The following is a 17,193-nucleotide window of genomic DNA, read 5'->3' on the forward strand; positions in this document are numbered from 1 at the left end:
TGCTGCCTATTAATTTCATCAGGTGACTCTTAGTTCTTGTGTTAGGAGAAGGAGTAAATAACACTTCCTTATTCACTTTCTTCACACCAGTCATGATTTTATAGACCTTGATCATATCCCCTCATAGTCATCTCTTTTCCAAGCTGAGCAGTCTCAGTCTTATAAATCTCTCCTCATACGTAAGCCTTTCCATGCCCTAATAATTTTTGTTGCCCTTCTCTGTACCTTTTCCAGTTCCAATATATCTTTTTTGAGATGGGGCGACCACATCTGCACGCAGTATTCATGATGTAGTCGTACCATGGATTTATATAGTGGCATTATGACATTTTCTGTCTTACCATCTACCCCTTTCCTAATGGTTCCTTACACTCTGTTAGGTTTCTGACTGCCGCTGCACATTGAAAGGAGATGTTTTCAGAGAACTAGCCACAGTGACTGCAGATAGTTGAGGCTTGTAACAGCTAATATCTTCCCTGGCTCTGGACAGAAAGCCTGAAATGAACCACGGAAACCTTTCAGAGTAGCAGCCGTGTTAGTCTGTCTTTGCAAAAAGAAAAGGAGGACTTGTGGCACTGTAGCTCACGAAAGCTCATGCTCAGATAAATTGGTTAGTCTCTAAGGTGCCACAAGTCCTCCTTTTCTTTTCACGGAAACCTTGTCTTCTGGGTCTCTCAGCCTTTCATGCGCCCCCTTGTGGGCAGGCATGGTGCCGCAGGTGAGTCTGGCTCGATTTCCCCCCCACTTGGCATATATAAAGATCCAAGCAGGCTTTCTGGTATTAAAGAGCACCCTGCTGTGGAAGGGCTCATTTATTAATGGAAAAGGCCAACAGAAAATATCAAGCAAAAGCTGCCTCCCAGCATCCCAGCTGGGAGAGCAAGCCAGTCTCATTCCATCTGTCCCTCGTCTGAGTCCACAGCTTGCCTGCGTCCAGACTCTTCACCAGGGTTCTCTCGACTCTTGGGGTCAGGTCTCTGGCTGCTACCTGGGTAGAATCCTGCCCCGGAGTCCATGGAGATCAGTCCCGTTCCTGTCAGGCTGGGCTTCCTGCCACTGTCTGCGAAAGCCCCTGCTGAGACCTGGCCCGGCTGGATGTCTGGCCTCTGAGCTCCTTGCTCTAGGACAGTGGCTCTCAATCTTTCCAGGCTACTGTACCCCTGTCAGGAGTCTGATTTGTCTTGCGTACCCCCAAGTTTCACCTCACTTGGAGACATGGGGCCTTGCAGTGTGGGGAAATTGGGAGAAAGGTCTGCGATGAGCGGTAACTGCCCCCCATAGGGATCCCCTGTGCCCCCAGCCCGAGGGCCCTGACAGGCCCCAGGGGATTGGGGGGGATCCCTTCTCCTGCAGGCTGGGGGGACGGGGAGTCTCCTTCCTGAGGACGTCTCTCTAACCCCAGAAATTCCCTCCCTTGCCCAGAGATAAGGACCTGGAGGCCAGAGCTGCCAGAGTCAGGTGAACTGGAGACCAGTGGGGAGGGAGTGAGCTTTGATTCTGAAACAGACTGCAGATATATAGATAGATAGATAGATAGATAGATAGATAGATTATATGGGGTATATGGGGATGGATAGATAGAGAGGTGACTCGCCCAAGCACAGAGCCCTGACACGCTCAGTGGTTTGAACAGGGAAGGGGCTGGAAGCCAGGACTCCTGGGTTCTCTCCCTGGCTCTGGGAGGGGAATGGGATCTAGTGGTTAGAGCAAGTGGGGGGAGGGGGCTGGGACTCAGAAGCTCTTGTTTCAGCTCTGAGGCCCTTGGGAGATGGGCCATGAACAGGCGCTGGCAGAAGGCCCAGAGGTAAATGCCCCACAGGCTTCGCCCTGAAGCGATGCTGCCCCCTCCCCACCCTGGTGATGGATGTGGGGGGAGGCCCCGTTTTGCTTCCTCCCAGCTCCGTCAATCTACGACTCCTCCCTGTCCTTCTCTGTCCTTGCCCCCCCTTCCATCACCTGAGTGTCTGTGGCCTCCCCCCAGGCAAGCCAGGGTGGGTGAAGGGGCTTATGGCCCCACATGAGCACTGAGCTGAGCTGTGTGTCATGGCCTCCGTACTGCTCCGAGCTGGGGGGTGGATTGCCTATAGTGCTGGGGAGGATGGGGCTGAGATCACTTCTGCTGCCCCCCAGACTTTGCGTTGAGTGTGACCAGCTCTGCCCCTGCCTGCCCAGGTCCCAGTTTGGCTGCCCACCTCTCTCCAAACCCACCCAGCCCCAAACCCACCCACTCCCCAGCACATGCCCTCCAACTCCACTGCCACCACCTCAGCCCCACTGGATCACCCATCCGTTCTCTCCTGCACCCTTCCCCGTCCCCCCCGACCTGGGCTTGATATAGTTGGGGTGATCACCCGGCCATTGGAGGCCAGGTTGAAAAGCCCAGAGGCCCTTTCTTGTCACTGGGGGCCAGCAGGGTTCTGGGACTCAGATCTACGAGGTGGGTCCTGGCCTAGGCCGGCTGGAGATGAGGGGCCCGATTTCAAGCTATGCTTGGCCCAGGGATGGGGGAGCTTTAATATGCTGTTGCACCCCCACCCCCATCCTGAGCTAAGAGCCCGCCTGCTTGTACTACCTTATGCCCGGCTGCCTGGGGCCATAAGGAGCTCCCCCACCCCCACCCTGGCCCATCCCCTATGCTGGGTCCAGGCAATGGATCAAATTACAGGGGTCAATCCAGTTCCACCAGCTCCCTGCCCCCAGGCTGGGCTGCGTCTTACATGTAACTGAGCACCGGGATTCATCTCGGGCCATCTAAAAAGACGCCCTCCAACTCCTGGCTTTGAACCGGGGCAGGAGCTCCCCTGGGCAAAGGCCTTCGGGGAAATATCCGGTGCCCCATAGCCTCAGCCGGGAGCTTGCAATGGCAGCTGGCAGCAAAGATAGGCCAGGGCCAGGCTGGGCAGAGCGGGGTGCTGCGGAACCTGTCCTGTGGCAGTGAGGTGGGGGAGGGGCCCTCCATCTGGTCCTGGGGAGACCCTAGCCGGGTGCCAGTAGCTGGTGCCAAACAGAGGGCAACTTAGTGAAGCCCAGCCCACAAAAGCTTCCAGGGAAAGGTGAAGAACTGAACTGATGGGCTGGGGGGTGGGTTATAATTCTGTCCCCAGCTGCCAGGGCGGGGGAGGGGGAGACAGGGTGATTTCCCTGCCTCTGCCAGAGCCCCCCACCACAGATCCTGCGAAACCAGATGGCTGATCCCCAATACCTCTTGACACACATAATCTCAAGGTTTCCCCAAAGCCACGGGGTCAGTGGGGTGAGCAGGTTGGACAGGGCTCCCCATTGCTCTCCAGCGGCTCAGCTTTCTTTGAGTCGGAGTCGGGGTGTCAATCTTTACCTCTTGTTAAGGCTGGGAAGGAAACCTACACAAAGTGAGCCAATGCACCGGCACTGCCTGGGCCTGCAGAGAGCCTGAGCACAACACTGTGTGGGGGAAGAGGGGAATCTTCCCAAGTGTGACCAACACAGCGATGCTGCCTGAGGCTGTCGAGAGCCTGAGCCATGAGCCCTGTGAACTGCTCCATATCCGGGTCACAGGGCTGAGGCTGTGGGGGGATTGGCCATGCTGGGGGTCCCTCCTGCCCATGCGGGGGCAGCCAGGCCCTGCAGACTTTGCCCCTGGCCTTGCTGGGCCCTGTGTCGTGCTGAGATTTGGGGGCTTGGCCTCACTGGGGCTTGGCCTTCCGGGCTACTGTGTTTTCCCCCTTCCAGGGTAGCAAAATCTCTCCAGACCAACTATCCAGCTGCCTTTCCAGGCTGCTCTCTAACCTAAGACTATGCCCCTTTCCCATTAGAGGGCAGGGGAACCCGGGCCCATGCATTACTCCAGGGTCCAGCCCAGGGACCCTCTATCCAGCAACCCCGGTCTGTTCACTCCCAGACCCCACTGCTATTTCACCGTGCTCCTTCCTATGTCTCTCTTTCTTGCTGTTCTGGCCCAGCCATGGGTGTCCAACTCAAGCTCCCAACTCCCATGGGGTGACTGCAGCCTGCTTTCCCTGCAGCCTGTTTCTGCTGGCAGCTTCCTGGCTTTATACCAGCCCTGCCTGTTCCTTACAGGCCTAACAAAGAAAATAACAGAACGCCACTAGCGGTCACCTTCAGCCCCCAACTAAAACCCCTCCAACGCATTATTAAGGATCTACAACCTATCCTAAAGGATGACCCAACACTCTCACAAGTCTTGGGAGACAGGCCAGTCCTTGCCTACAGACAGCCCCGCAACCTGAAGCAAATACTCACCAACAACCACATACCACACAACAGAACCACTAACCCAGGAACTTATCCTTGCAACAAAGCCCGTTGCCAATTGTGCCCACATATCTATTCAGGGGACACCATCACAGGGCCTAATCACATCAGCCACACTATCAGAGGCTCGTTCACCTGCACATCCACCAATGTGATATATGCCATCATGTGCCAGCAATGCCCCTCTGCCATGTACATTGGTCAAACTGGACAGTCTCTACGTAAAAGAATAAATGGACACAAATCAGATGTCAAGAATTATAACATTCATAAACCAGTCGGAGAACACTTCAATCTCTCTGGTCACGCAATCACAGACATGAAGGTCGCTATCTTAAAACAAAAAAACTTCAAATCCAGACTCCAGCGAGAAACTGCTGAATTGGAATTCATTTGCAAATTGGATACTATTAATTTAGGCTTAAATAGAGACTGGGAGTGGCTAAGTCATTATGCAAGGTAGCCTGTTTCCTCTTGTTTTTTCCTACCCCCCCCCAGATGTTCTGGTTTAACTTGGATTTAAACCTGGAGAGTGGTCAGTTTAGATGAGCTATTACCAGCAGGAGAGTGAGTTTGTGTGTGTATGGGGGTGGGGGGGATGTGAGAAAACCTTGATCTATGCAGGAAATAGCCCGACTTGATTATGTAAAGAGTTGTCACTTTGGATGGGCTAGCACCAGCAGGAGAGTGAATTTGTGTGGGGGGGTGGAGGGTGAGAAAACCTGGATTTGTGCTGGAAATGGCCCACCTGTTGATCACTTTAGATAAGCTATTACCAGCAGGACAGTGGGGTGGGAGGAGGTATTGTTTCATGATTTCTGTGTGTATATAAAGTCTGCTGCAGTTTCCACGGTAAACATCTGATGAAGTGAGCTGTGGCTCACGAAAGCTCATGCTCAAATAAATTGGTTAGTCTCTAAGGTGCCACAAGTACTCCTTCCCTTTTCAGATAGGCTCCACCATCAACCCAGGGTCACTTAGCAGGGGCGTGAGGGGGGAAATGTTCCCTGGACCTTGGTAGCTCTTCCAGGCTGCTCCTGCTCCAAACTAGGACAGCCAACTGGCTGTCCTGACACCCCCTATCCACATGCAAACCCTCTCAAGTTGCTTTCAAGATGGGCTAGTTGTGGAATGGGGAGGAGAGAGCAGAACCAGCCAGGCTAGTAGCAGTGGGGAGTTCATCCCCACCCCACCCCCCAATCCATGTCCACCAAATTGGACTGGAGACACCACCATCCATTGGCATCTGCGGCACCTCACCTCCGCCTTAGGGAAATCCCCCGTTCCCCAGCCAGCCTGCTGGATTTCTCAGCAGCTCCGGTGCTGTAGCATGGAGGGGTTTTGGCCATCAGCTGTGCTGGAGGAGCTCCGTGGAGTGATGCTTGTAGGGCATCTGGCCTGGGGTCCGTGGGAAAGACGATGGGGCTAAGAGGTGGGTTGGGCAAAGAGCATTTATTTCAGATCGAGACAGACATCGTTAGCACAATTAGAAAATAGAGGATAACCCCTGAAAAACACAGTGCTAGGAAAACGGGGGGCGGGTGTGGGAAACGGAGGGAGCACTAGGAGGCCACTCCCATTTCAGCCAGTTGCCCACTGTGCCTCTGGCACTGGAGTGGGGCCACTAACAATACAATCTACCTAAGACAAATGTGGTAAAGTACCTGGCACTGCACATCTCCCCCACCCTGCCCCAGCATGTCCCCGCGCCACGGCAGTGTGACGGAGCCCATCCTCAGAGATCGGCCCCTCCTTGCTCTCTGTGCCCAGTGGAGCAGGTGCCTTGTTGTAAGGAGAGAGGCAACAGCGACCGGGAGCGAACCCAAGTATCCCCTGTGCAGCATCCATCAGAGAGGAGGCCACAACAGCCCCAAGACACAGTGAGCACAGCTCTCCATGGGGCCCAAAGGCTCCTGGGACAGTCCCATGAGGTCAGGGCCAAGCCACTTGGGATGCCAATTCTACCCCACTGCATGGCCCTGTGGGCGTGCCAGCTGTCCCCTTGTTGAGTGGCACATCGGGGACTGGCCACAATCGCACCCCCAGGAAGAGGCGGCTGGGAGCTGCTGGAAGGTGACCTGTGGCTGGAGACGCTGCCAGCCCTGAGGGGCCAAGCTCCGGTACCTGTCTGAAAAATCAGATTTGTCAACGAATAATAATTAGGGGGCATGGTCAGGGGGGACGGGACCCACCTTGTGGTTCTGAGCTTGGCTGGGGAAAGTGCCAGCTCCCTACGGGTGTGAGAGCATCTGGGGTTCAGCCTGGAATGCACCCCACCCCCTAGGGCTGGGGGCTGCCTCTCTCCCCACACCGCCCAACCTCTCTGCTGTCTGCCCCTGGTTTCCCTGCTTTTTCCTTTCCAACCCTCCACTTGTTCCTTCCTGCCCCCCCGGGCTCCCCTCACTCTCCTGCCCCTCATCTGACCCTGAGCGGTTCCTCAGCCTCTCTGCCACCCACCCCCATCTCCCTCTGAGCCCTGCCTCCTGCCCCTACATCTCCATATCTCCCTGTCCCCCTCCTGCCCCATGTCCCCTCACGCCCTGCCTCAACCTTTCCTCCTACCCCTCTTCCAGCCCCCTCCTGCCCCTGTGATCTCCCTCCTGTCCTTCAGGCTGCCCCCAGCCTCCCTGCTGCCCCCACCTGCACCTCTGACCTCTCAGCTCTCCACATTTCCCTGCAACCCCCTCCTGCCCTCTATACCCCACATCCCTGCCCCCCCCCCCACATCCCTGTGACCCTTCAACCTTTCTGCCCCCCACATCCCCTTGCCCTTGTTTCCTGCCCCTGGCCCCCTCAATGGGTTGTTGTAGGGGGGCACGCTCTACAGCACAGGCTGGTTTCATTCGTGGCCGCCCCCCCAAAACAGGAGAGAGCAGCCATTTTGACTGAGGGAAAATGGCCAGCTCCCTCAGGGTGTGTCTACACTGCACACTAAGCCTGGCTCTGACTCAGGTTTGAGCCCCAGGCCCCCCTGCCGTCCACACACATGTTGGTCTGACTTGGTTCAGCAAGCACTCAGGGCCCAGGGCCCTGCTGGCTGGGGCCAGCCTGACCAAAGCTGGGGTGGGGGGGGGGGTCCCAGCCCGAGTCCTGCTGCAACACGGGTCTTAGCCCCAGCATCTTGCAGTGTGGATACAGCTCAAGCTGCAGCCCCAAGGCAGAAGGGCCACGCAGTGCAGTGTGGACATGCTAGCCCAGCTGGGGGATCGGGGCCAGCATTTGTAAACTCAGGTTTACAACGCAGACGGTGTGGGCTTGGACACACAGAGTGCACAGGCCCAGCTCCTCCAGACCCAGGTTTACAGTGCAGTGTGCACACAGCCTCCATGCGGAGATGGGGTAGAGGCCAGAAATATCCTCCTGCAGCCTCTGTGCTCCTCTGACAACCCCACAGAGACCTGCTGGTCCCACAGCAAGTGCACCCCTCTTCCAAGGTTCGGGAACAAAACCTCCTCCCTCACATGTGCGTGTCTTTGTTTGTATCTCTGTCTCTCTCACATACACACACATGCACGAGGAGCGTTCTCTCTCACATGCACACACAGGAGGGTTCTCACATGCATGCAGGAGGAGGGTTCTCTTTCACACACGCGCACGAGGATTCTCTCTCACACACACACAAGGAGGTTTCGCTCTCTCTCTCTCTCTCTCACACACACACACACGTTTGACTCTAGGGTTGCCAACCCTTCAGGACTGTCCTGGAGTATCCAGAAATTAAAGATCAATCTTTAATTAAAGATTATGTCATGTGATGAAACCTCCAGGAATATGTCCAGCCAAAATTGGCAACCCTATTTCACACACACACACACAGGAGGAGGTTTCACACACACACACACACACAAGGTTTCATACAGACACATGCACATAGGAAGTTTCACACACACAGGAGAGGCGGCTTCACATACACATGCACACACATGGAGGTTTCACACCTGCACACATGGCAGGAAGTCTCTCACACATACTCCAGGAGGTTTCACACACACATAAGAATGGCCATGCTGGTTCGGACCAAAGGTTCATCTAGCCCAGTATCCTGTCTCCTGACAGTGATCTATGCCAGGTGCCCCAGAGGGAACGAACAGAACAGGGAATCATCAAGTGATCCATCCCGTCATCCATTCCCAGCTTCTGGCAAACAGAGGCTCAGGACACCATCCCTGCCCATCCTGGCTAATAGCCATTGATGGACCTATCCTCCATGAATGTATCTAGCTCTTTTTTTAACCCTGTTATAGTCTTGGCCTTCTCAACATCCTCTGGCAGAGTTCCACACACACACGGATATACACACATAAGGAGGTTTATCGCACACGCACTCATGGATAAGTGGGAGGAAGTTTCACACATGACATTTCACACACATGAATGGACGGACATCCACATGAGGTTTCACACACACACGGACACACAAGGAGGTTTCTCACACACACACACTCACACACAAGGAGGTTTCTCTCTCTCTCACACACACACACACACACAGAGGCACAAAAGGTTTCTCTCTCACACACACACACGCTGTTCTTGTCTTGGCACGCTGCCTGTGCGCGCTCTCACACCATGTCTACACTGAGGGAAGCAGCCTGGCCTGGCTGTTCCAGACTAACTTCTCCACGCTGGCTAGTGCCGTCTGACAGAGCTATTCTGGATTCACTCCCTGGACCAGGCTGGCCTGCTCCTCTAAGGGCCAGCACCCTGGGGCTGGCTCGCCCTGCTGGGAAGGGGTGAGGCCAAGCCTGGCAAGGGCTGAGGGGGCTAGCGCCTGTGACTGGCCTGGCAGAGCAGAAGGCATCTGAGCCTGCCACCAGGGCTGGGCAGGGGGGTTGCTTTGGGGGCAGAGTGATTGTCCTGGGATTGAGTCCCTTTTCCCTCGGAAGAGTGCACCCACCTGGGGCTGCAGTTTCAGTCAATCTCTCTGTCCGGACGAGGTTTTAGATAGGGCTGGATCATCGTCCGTTCGCAGGGCAATCTGGCTGCGGGGCCGGTGATACTGTGTGCTCCCCAGGGGGCCCACATTACCATCCACGCCCCAAGGATGCCCGGAACCCAACTCTGGGTCAGATCCTCCTGTACGGTCGTTGCAGCAGCTTGGATGTGGGCACAGGGAATGCTGCCCCCCTCTCGGTTCCCAACCCTAGCCCAGGGGGGTAGGAGCATGTCAGTGTGTGTCAGCAGGGGCACCAGCTCTCCCTCCAGGGGACGAGCACCCCAGAGGGTGGCAGTGTGGGAATTGGTGCCCCCTTGGTTCCCACGCCCTCCCCGGAAGATGGAGCACTCTGGGAAGAGGTGGCATAGGAGCTGGCACTCCCTGAGTTCCACACCCCCCATGGGTGAGGAGTGCCCCAGCAGGAGCGGGCGTGACAGCTGACACCCCCTCAGTTCCCCATACGGGAGAGACACCCCACAAGGTGGCAGTGTGGGAACTGGTACCCCCGATTCCCATGTCCTCTCGTCCGATGATGGAGGAGGGCACTGGGGGGTGTGGGAACCACTGCCCCTTGGTTCCCACGCTCCACGCCAGGGCAGCTACTCCTGGTGGGTCCTCTGGTGGCGGAGGAGGTGGGAGGTGGCTCCGAAGCCCTTCCCGCAGTCGGCGCACTTGTAGGGGCGCTCGCCGGTGTGAGTGGCCCGGTGTCGGGCCAAGTGGGCGTCGCGGGTGAAGGCTTTGCCGCAGACCCCGCACTCAAAGGGCTTCTCGCCCGTGTGGGTGCCCTGGTGCCGGGCCAGGTGGGCGCTGCGGGTGAAGGCTTTGCCACAGACGCCACACTGGAATGGCTTCTCGCCGGTGTGGACGAGCTGGTGCCGGGTCAAGTGGGCGTCGCGGGTGAAGGCCCTGCCACATATGCCGCACTGGTAGGGACGCTCGCCAGTATGGGTGCCATGGTGCCGGGTCAGGTGGGCGTTGCGCCCGAAGGCTTTCCCGCAGTAGGTGCACTTGTAGGGGCGTTCGCCGGAGTGGGTCTCCTGGTGCCGGGCCAGGTGGGCGCTGCGCCCAAAGGCTTTCCCGCAGTGGGTGCAGGTGAAGGGGCGCTCGCCCACCGGCGGCGGAGCCAGGGCCGGGCCCTTGCCACGGTGGCTGCAGGAATAGGAGCGCTGCTCTCCGCCTGAGTGGGTGCCCAGATGCCGGGTCAGGTGGGAGCTGCGCCGGAAGCCCTTGCCACAGTACGGGCACGTGTTGGCCTTCTCACCCATGGGCGTGGCCGGTGCGGGGCTCCAGCAGCCTGGGGTTATGGGCGTGGCCAATCCTCCAACGAGCCTATAGAATCATAGAATCATAGAATATCAGGGTTGGAAGGGACCTCAGGAGGTCATCTAGTCCAACCCCCTGCTCAAAAGCAGGACCCATCCCCAATTAAATCATCCCAGCCAGGGCTTTGTCAAGCCTGACCTTAAAAACTTCTAAGGAAGGAGATTCCACCACCTCCCTAGGCAACGCATTCCAGTGCTTCACCACCCTCCTAGTGAAAAAGTTTTTCCTAATATCCAACCTAAACCTCCCCCACTGCAACTTGAGACCATTACTCCTTGTCCTGTCCTCTTCCACCACTGAGAATAGTCTAGAACATCCTCTCTGGAACCACCTCTCAGGTAGTTGAAAGCAGCTATCAAATCCCCCCTCATTCTTCTCTTCCGCAGACTAAACAATCCCAGTTCCCTCAGCCTCTCCTCATAAGTCATGTGTTCCAGACCCCTAATCATTTTTGTTGCCCTTCGCTGGACTCTTTCCAATTTCTCCACATCCTTCTTGTAGTGTGGGGCCCAAAACTGGACACAGTACTCCAGATGAGGCCTCACCAATGTCGAATAGAGGGAGACGGTCACGTCTCTCGATCTGCTCGCTATGCCCCTACTTATACATCCCAAAATGCCATTGGTCTTCTTGGCAACAAGGGCACACTGCTGACTCATATCCAGCTTCTCGTCCACTGTCACCCCAGGTCCTTTTCCGCAGAACTGCTGCCTAGCCATTCGGTCCCTAGTCTGTAGCTGTGCATTGGGTTCTTCCGTCCTAAGTGCAAGACCCTGCACTTATCCTTATTGAACCTCATCAGATTTCTTTTGGCCCAATCCTCCAATTTGTCTAGGTCCCTCTGTATCCTATCCCTGCCCTCCAGCGTATCTACCACTCCTCCCAGTTTAGTATCATCCGCAAATTTGCTGAGAGTGCAATCCACACCATCCTCCAGATCATTTATGAAGATATTGAACAAAACCGGCCCCAGGACCGACCCCTGGGGCACTCCACTTGATACCGGCTGCCAACTAGACATGGAGCCATTGATCACTACCCGTTGAGCCCGACAATCTAGCCAACTTTCTACCCACCTTATAGTGCATTCATCCAGCCCATACTTCTTTAACTTGCTGACAAGAATACTGTGTGCAGCCTGGCTTCGCTACCAGGACTGTTCCCTTTGGCTCCTCCCAGGCAGCTTCAGGGATCCCCTTCTTTCTTCCCTGCTTCCTGTGAGGACAGAGAATCCAGCCGTGAGTTGCTCCTGCTGCCCCATTTCTGGTGAGAGGAAGCGTGGCCTAGCAGATAGAGCACCGAGACTCAGGGCACCTGGCTTCTATTCCCGGCTCTGGCCTCCTGGGCGACCATCCTGCTCCGTGCCTCAGTTTCCCCACTTGTACAATGGGGATTACACTACTGAGCTCCATCGTCAAGGGCTTTGAACTCTATGGATGGAAAGCACTGGGCATTATTATTAATATAGGAGCAAGGCCCAGCAGCTGAGCCTGGAATCAGCTGTCTCCAGGCTGTCTCACGAGTACATCTGAGTGCCAGCAGAGCTGCTTGGTGGCCGGCTGGCCTGACTGGCTGATGTGGAGCCAGTGGGCCCTTGCTTTGAAGCTCAGCAGCAGGTTGCTGGCTGCTTAACGCTTATGCCCGCCACTGTGACTGCTCCTGCCCCAGCCTTGCCTCCCAGCCTTGCCTCCCAGCCTTCTTCCTGTCCTGCTCTGGTCTGCTCCTTGCCTAGTTTCTGCTTTGATGGGTGACAGCACAGGAACCAGCACCCCCCACATTCCCACCTTGACAATCAGCTGTGTGAAACTTCGGTTGACTGGCAGTTCCAAAAAAATTGGGGAAAAACAAATCATTTTTGGGTCAACCCCAAAATGTTTTTTTAAATGTTGGTGAATCTTTTAAAAATCGAAACAATCATTGTTTTGGGTCAAGTGAAATCTTTCCGTCAATCCAAAACATTTTGAGTCGCTTTCAAGATTTTTTAAAAAAATGCATTTGTCTTTTAAAAATAAAATAGAAGGCAGATCCTAACCAAAAAGTCATTTCAGCCAGCAATTCATATAGAAAATGTCATAAGGAAACTTTGGACTTTTGGGGAATTTTTGTTGTTTATTCCCACACCCCTCCCCCCCATGACCAACAATCTGGTAAATCAGACATGAATTCGGGAAGCGTTTTTGGCCTCACTGAATCTGCGTTTTTTGCTGAAAAAAATGTTCCACTCAAAAAATGTCACCGAACTCTAGTTACTTGCTAGAGGGGCTCTGGGCGGCTTTGCTGGGACTCCCGTGCCCCCCTGCAGGGTTCCCAGCTGGTCTAACTCCCTGCTCACCTGGTTTCTCTTCGGTGTTGTCCTTTCCTCCAGGCCCGACTGTGGTCACATCCGCAGGAGCTCACAACAGAAAATCCTACTGAGGGAAAGCATTAGAGTAAGGTCAGGTGTTCCATGACAGCTCCTAGGATGGTTCTACACTCTCTGCTTCAGGGATCCAGCCAATCTAGAGCTATTTGGGGATGGGACGGGACTAGAACAGGGCAAATAATGGAGTTTTTGGTTAGCTGGCAATTTTGAAAAGTTGGGTGGGAGAAAGAGAGTTTCTGGTCAGAGCAAAAATGAACGTTTTCAAAATCATAAAGTTGGACAAATCTTTTTCGGAGTCCCTGCTCTGCTCCCCAGGGTAGAGTTCCCTACCCTGTAAGTATGGCCTGCATTCTGTTTTCCTAGACAGATACATTTTAAATGTAGCTGTACTAAAATGCATATTGTTTGCTTGAGCCCAGTTTACCAAGCAATCCAGATTGTTCTATATCAGCGACCTAAGTTCCCCCTCCCCCAGCCCCAACCTAGCCATGGATCTGCCATGGCTAGGGGATGCACCCCTCCCCTGGCCCCAACCCAGCCCCAGCCGGGACCTGCTGTGGTGGGGAGAGGTGCCTCTCCCACCCAGCCCAGATACTGCTGCAGGGAGAGAGAGCTGGGGGCAGTTCTCTCTCCCCACTGTAGCCCTGGGACAGCCTGTACCCCAAACCCCTCATTCCTGGCCCCACCCCAGAGCCTGCACCCCCAGACGGAGGCATCATTCTCTCCCCTTCTCACACCCCAAATCCCTGCCCCAGCCTGGAGCCCCCTTCCACAATCCAAACTCCTTGACCTCGCCCCCCAGCCTAGAGCCCCCTCCTACATCCCCAGTCCTTCATCCCTGGCCCCACCCCAGAGCCCGCACCCCCAGCCGGAGCCCTCACCCCCTGCACGCCAACCTTCTGCCCCAGTCTTGAGCCCCCTCCCACACTCCAAACCCCTCAGCCCCACCCCTGCCAAATGAGTGTCACACGTCACCTCCATATTGGTGCACATAACAAAATTCATTCCATACATGGGTGGGAAAAATTAGAGGGAACACTGTCAGTGACCCATCCTCTTCATTATTTACCACTCCCCCAATTTTTGGGTCATCTGCAAGCTTTATCTGTGATGATTTTATGTTTTCTTCTAGACACTGATAAAGATGTTAAATAACGTAGGGCCAAGAACAGATCTCTGTGGGACCCCCTGGACACATATCCCCCAAATGATGATTCCCCATTTAGAGTTACATTTTTGAGACCTATCAGTTAGCCAGTTTTTACTCCATTTAATGTGGGCCACATTAAATTTATATTGTTCTAGTTTTTAAATCAAAATGTTATGCAGTAGCAAGTCAAACACTTTGCACAAGTCTAAGTCTATTACGGCAACACTATTACCTTTATCAACCAAACTTTTAATCCCATCAAAAAAAAAATAGCATGTTAATTTGACAGCTCCCAGAGTCTCATAGACTTTAAGGCCAGAAGGGACCATCATGATCATCTAGTCTGACCTCCTGCACATCGCAGGCCACAGAACCTCACCCAGCCACTCTTGTAATAGACCCCTCACCTCTGGCTGAGTTACAGAAGTCCCGAAATCATAATTTAAAGAGCCCCCTCCTGATTTAAAGACTTCACGTTACAGAGACGCCACAATTTACACTAGTTTAAACCTGCAGGTGACCCGTGCCCCACGCTGCAGAGGAAGGCGAAAACCCCCCCATGGTCTCTGCAAATCTGACCCAGGGGAAAATTCCTTCCTGACCCCAAATACGCTGATCAGTTGGACCCTGAGCATGTGGGCAAGACCCACCAGTCAGACAGCTGGGAAAGAATTCTCTGCATTAAGTCAGAGTTCTCCCCATCTAGTGTCCCATCATTGGCCGTTGGAAATATTTGCTACTAGCAGTCACAGATCAGTCGTAGGCAGTCCGATCATACCACACCTCTATAAACTTATCAAGTTCAGTCTTGAAGCCATTTCAGTTTTTTGCCCCCTCTGCTCCTCTTGGAAGATTGTCCCAGAACTTCACTCCTCCGATGGCTAGAAAGCTTCATCTAATTTCAAGCCTAAACCTGTTTATGGCCAGTTTACATCCATTTTTTCTTGTGTCCACATTGGTGCTTGATTTAAATAACTCCTCTCCCTCCCTGGTGCTTATCCCTCTGATTTATTTATAGAGAGGAATCATATCTCCCTTCAGTCTTCTTTCGGTCAGGCTAAACAAGCTAAGCTCATTAAATCTTCTCTCATAAGGTGGGTTCTCCATTCCTCCGATCATCCTAGTAGTAGCCCTTCTCTGAACCTGTTTCAGCTTGAAATCATCTTTCTGAAACATGGGAGACCAGAACTGCACAGAGAATTCCAGGTGAGGGCTCACCAGTGCCTTGTATAATGGCAATACCACTTCCCTAGCTCTACTGGAGATTGTGGGAGAAGCTTGGCTTTCATTTGTTTATTTTTAAAAAAATCTCAGTTCCCATTTGTGTGTTTCGCTTGTTTGGGGGAGCTGCAGGGGGAATAAAGCATTGGGCTGGAACTCAGGAGATCTTTGGGTTCTTTGCTACCGGCCTGCTGGGTGACCGGGGCCAGTCACAGCCCCACTCTGTGCATCAGTTTCCCCATCTGTAGAATGGGGCTAATGATACTGAGCTCCTCAGTAAAGAGCTTTGAGAGCTGCTGGCTGGCCCCAGGCCCCTCCCCCCTTCAGCCTTCTCCCCCCGCCAAAGATCCCAGCCCCCCACCTCCAGCTGCCAACCCCAGCTTCCCGCTTCCTTCCACCCCAATTCCCAGCCCCCTCCCCTCACCAGCCCCAGCCCCTTCCCTGCAGCCCCTTTTCCCACCCCCAGCTCCCAACCTCCCCACCACCAGCTCCCAACCCCCATGTCCCCCAGATCCCAGCCCCCCAGTGCCCCTCCCCAACTGCAGCTCCCTGCCCCTTCTCAACCTCAGCCGCCGGCCCCCCTTCCCTTCCCAGCACTAGTTCCACCCTCTTCCCTGCAGCCCCTCTTCCCCCCATCTTCAGGTCCCAGCCCCCCTCCTCCCCAGCTACAGCTCTCACCCCCAGCCCCCCTCCTCCCCAGCTGCAGCTCTCACCCCCAGCTGCAGCTCCCAGCCCCCCTCCTCCCCAGCTGCAGCTCTCACCCCCAGCCCCCCTCCTCCCCAGCTGCAGCTCTCACCCCCAGCTGCAGCTCCCAGCTCCCTCCTCCCCAGCTGCAGCTCTCACCCCCAGCCCCCCTCCTCCCCAGCTGCAGATCCCAGCTCCCTGCCCCCCTCCTCCCCAGCTGCAGCTCTCACCCCCAGCCCCCCTGCTCCCCAGCTGCAGATCCCAGCTCCCTGCCCCCTCCTCCCCAGCTACAGCTCTCGCCCCCAGCTGCAGATCCCAGCTCCCTGCCCCCTCCTCCCCAGCTACAACTCTCGCCCCCAGCTGCAGATCCCAGCTCCCTGCCCCCCTCCTCCCCAGCTGCAGCTCTCACCCCCAGCCGCAGATCCCAGCTCCCTGCCCCCTCCTCCCCAGCTGCAGCTCTCACCCCCAGCCCCCCTGCTCCCCAGCTGCAGATCCCAGCTCCCTGCCCCCTCCTCCCCAGCTGCAGCTCTCACCCCAGCCCCCCTCCTCCCCAGCTGCAGCTCTCACCCGCAGCTGCAGATCCCAGCTTCCTGCCCCCCTCCTCCCCAGCTGCAGCTCTCACCCCCAGCTGCAGATGCCAGCTCCCTGCCCCCCTCCTCCCCAGCTGCAGCTCCCAGCCCCCCTGCTCCCCAGCTGCAGATCCCAGCTCCCTGCCCTCCTCCCCCCTCCCCAGCTGCAGCTCTTGCCCTCCCCCAGCTGCTGTGGCCCCCAGACCCCCCGAGCTGCAGCCCAGCCGCCCCCACCCGCTCTCACCGGTGCACACGCCGGGCTGGGCGCAGGAAGGTGCCCGGGCCCCTCTCTCGGTCTCTCCTTCCCCAGCCCCGGCTCCGCTCTGCACCGCAGCGGCTGCCAGCTCGATGGTTGTTAACCCTTCCCCTGCCAGACGGCAGGCAGGTAGACATCCCCCCAGCCTCCCCCTGCCCCGGACGCCTGGGTTCCGCAGGGCGCCCCTGGAGGACCCGAAGGGCAGCGCCCGGGGCCCCCTGGGGGCTGAGCAGAGCTGGGCACAGCACGGAGTTTCCGGTCCCTGGCTGATTCCCCAAAGTGGGGGGCGATTGGGGAGGGGGGGGGTCATTTCAAGTTGAAAATAGCTGAAATGTTTAGTGTCTTGAAAAGTCGGAAGGAGAAAAAATAATTTTTCCCTTTGACTTCGGGTGGAGAAATGTCCTGTGGGGTCAAACCGTTTTGCTATTGAGCAGTTTCAAA

The 17,193-nt window shown here is 55.7% G+C and overlaps 1 protein-coding gene across 5 annotated transcripts; it reads right to left on the reverse strand.

Moving 5' to 3' along the window:
* Positions 1-5,684: 5,684 nt before the first annotated feature.
* Positions 5,685-16,889, reverse strand: LOC125627984 (uncharacterized). Of its 5 annotated transcripts, XR_007354124.2 has the most exons (5): positions 16,741-16,889; positions 12,843-12,921; positions 11,587-11,725; positions 9,149-10,516; positions 5,685-6,379 (listed from the first exon to the last, which is right to left on the reverse strand). XR_007354124.2 is itself a non-coding variant. In XM_048832654.2 (4 exons), exon 4 carries the CDS (start codon positions 10,450-10,452, stop codon positions 9,787-9,789), a length of 666 nt encoding a protein of 221 aa, XP_048688611.1. In that variant the 5' UTR covers positions 10,453-10,516; positions 11,587-11,725; positions 12,843-12,918; positions 16,741-16,889; the 3' UTR covers positions 6,995-9,786. The 5 variants fall into 5 exon arrangements, 4 of the variants coding, with proteins under 4 accessions (XP_048688611.1, XP_048688610.1, XP_074978659.1 ...); XM_048832654.2 differs by lacking the exon at positions 5,685-6,379 and having other exon boundaries at positions 6,995-10,516; positions 12,843-12,918; XM_048832653.2 differs by lacking the exon at positions 5,685-6,379 and having other exon boundaries at positions 6,995-10,516.
* Between the last annotated feature and the right edge of the window lie 304 nt (positions 16,890-17,193).

The sequence above is a fragment of the Caretta caretta genome, chromosome 23 (assembly GCF_965140235.1).
Source record: "Caretta caretta isolate rCarCar2 chromosome 23, rCarCar1.hap1, whole genome shotgun sequence".
Classification (NCBI taxonomy): domain Eukaryota; kingdom Metazoa; phylum Chordata; order Testudines; family Cheloniidae; genus Caretta; species Caretta caretta.

Bases quoted from the DNA above. Each gene is read 5' to 3' on its own strand.
- LOC125627984 (XM_048832654.2), bottom strand. From the start codon at position 10,452: ATGGGTGAGAAGGCCAACACGTGCCCGTACTGTGGCAAGGGCTTCCGG.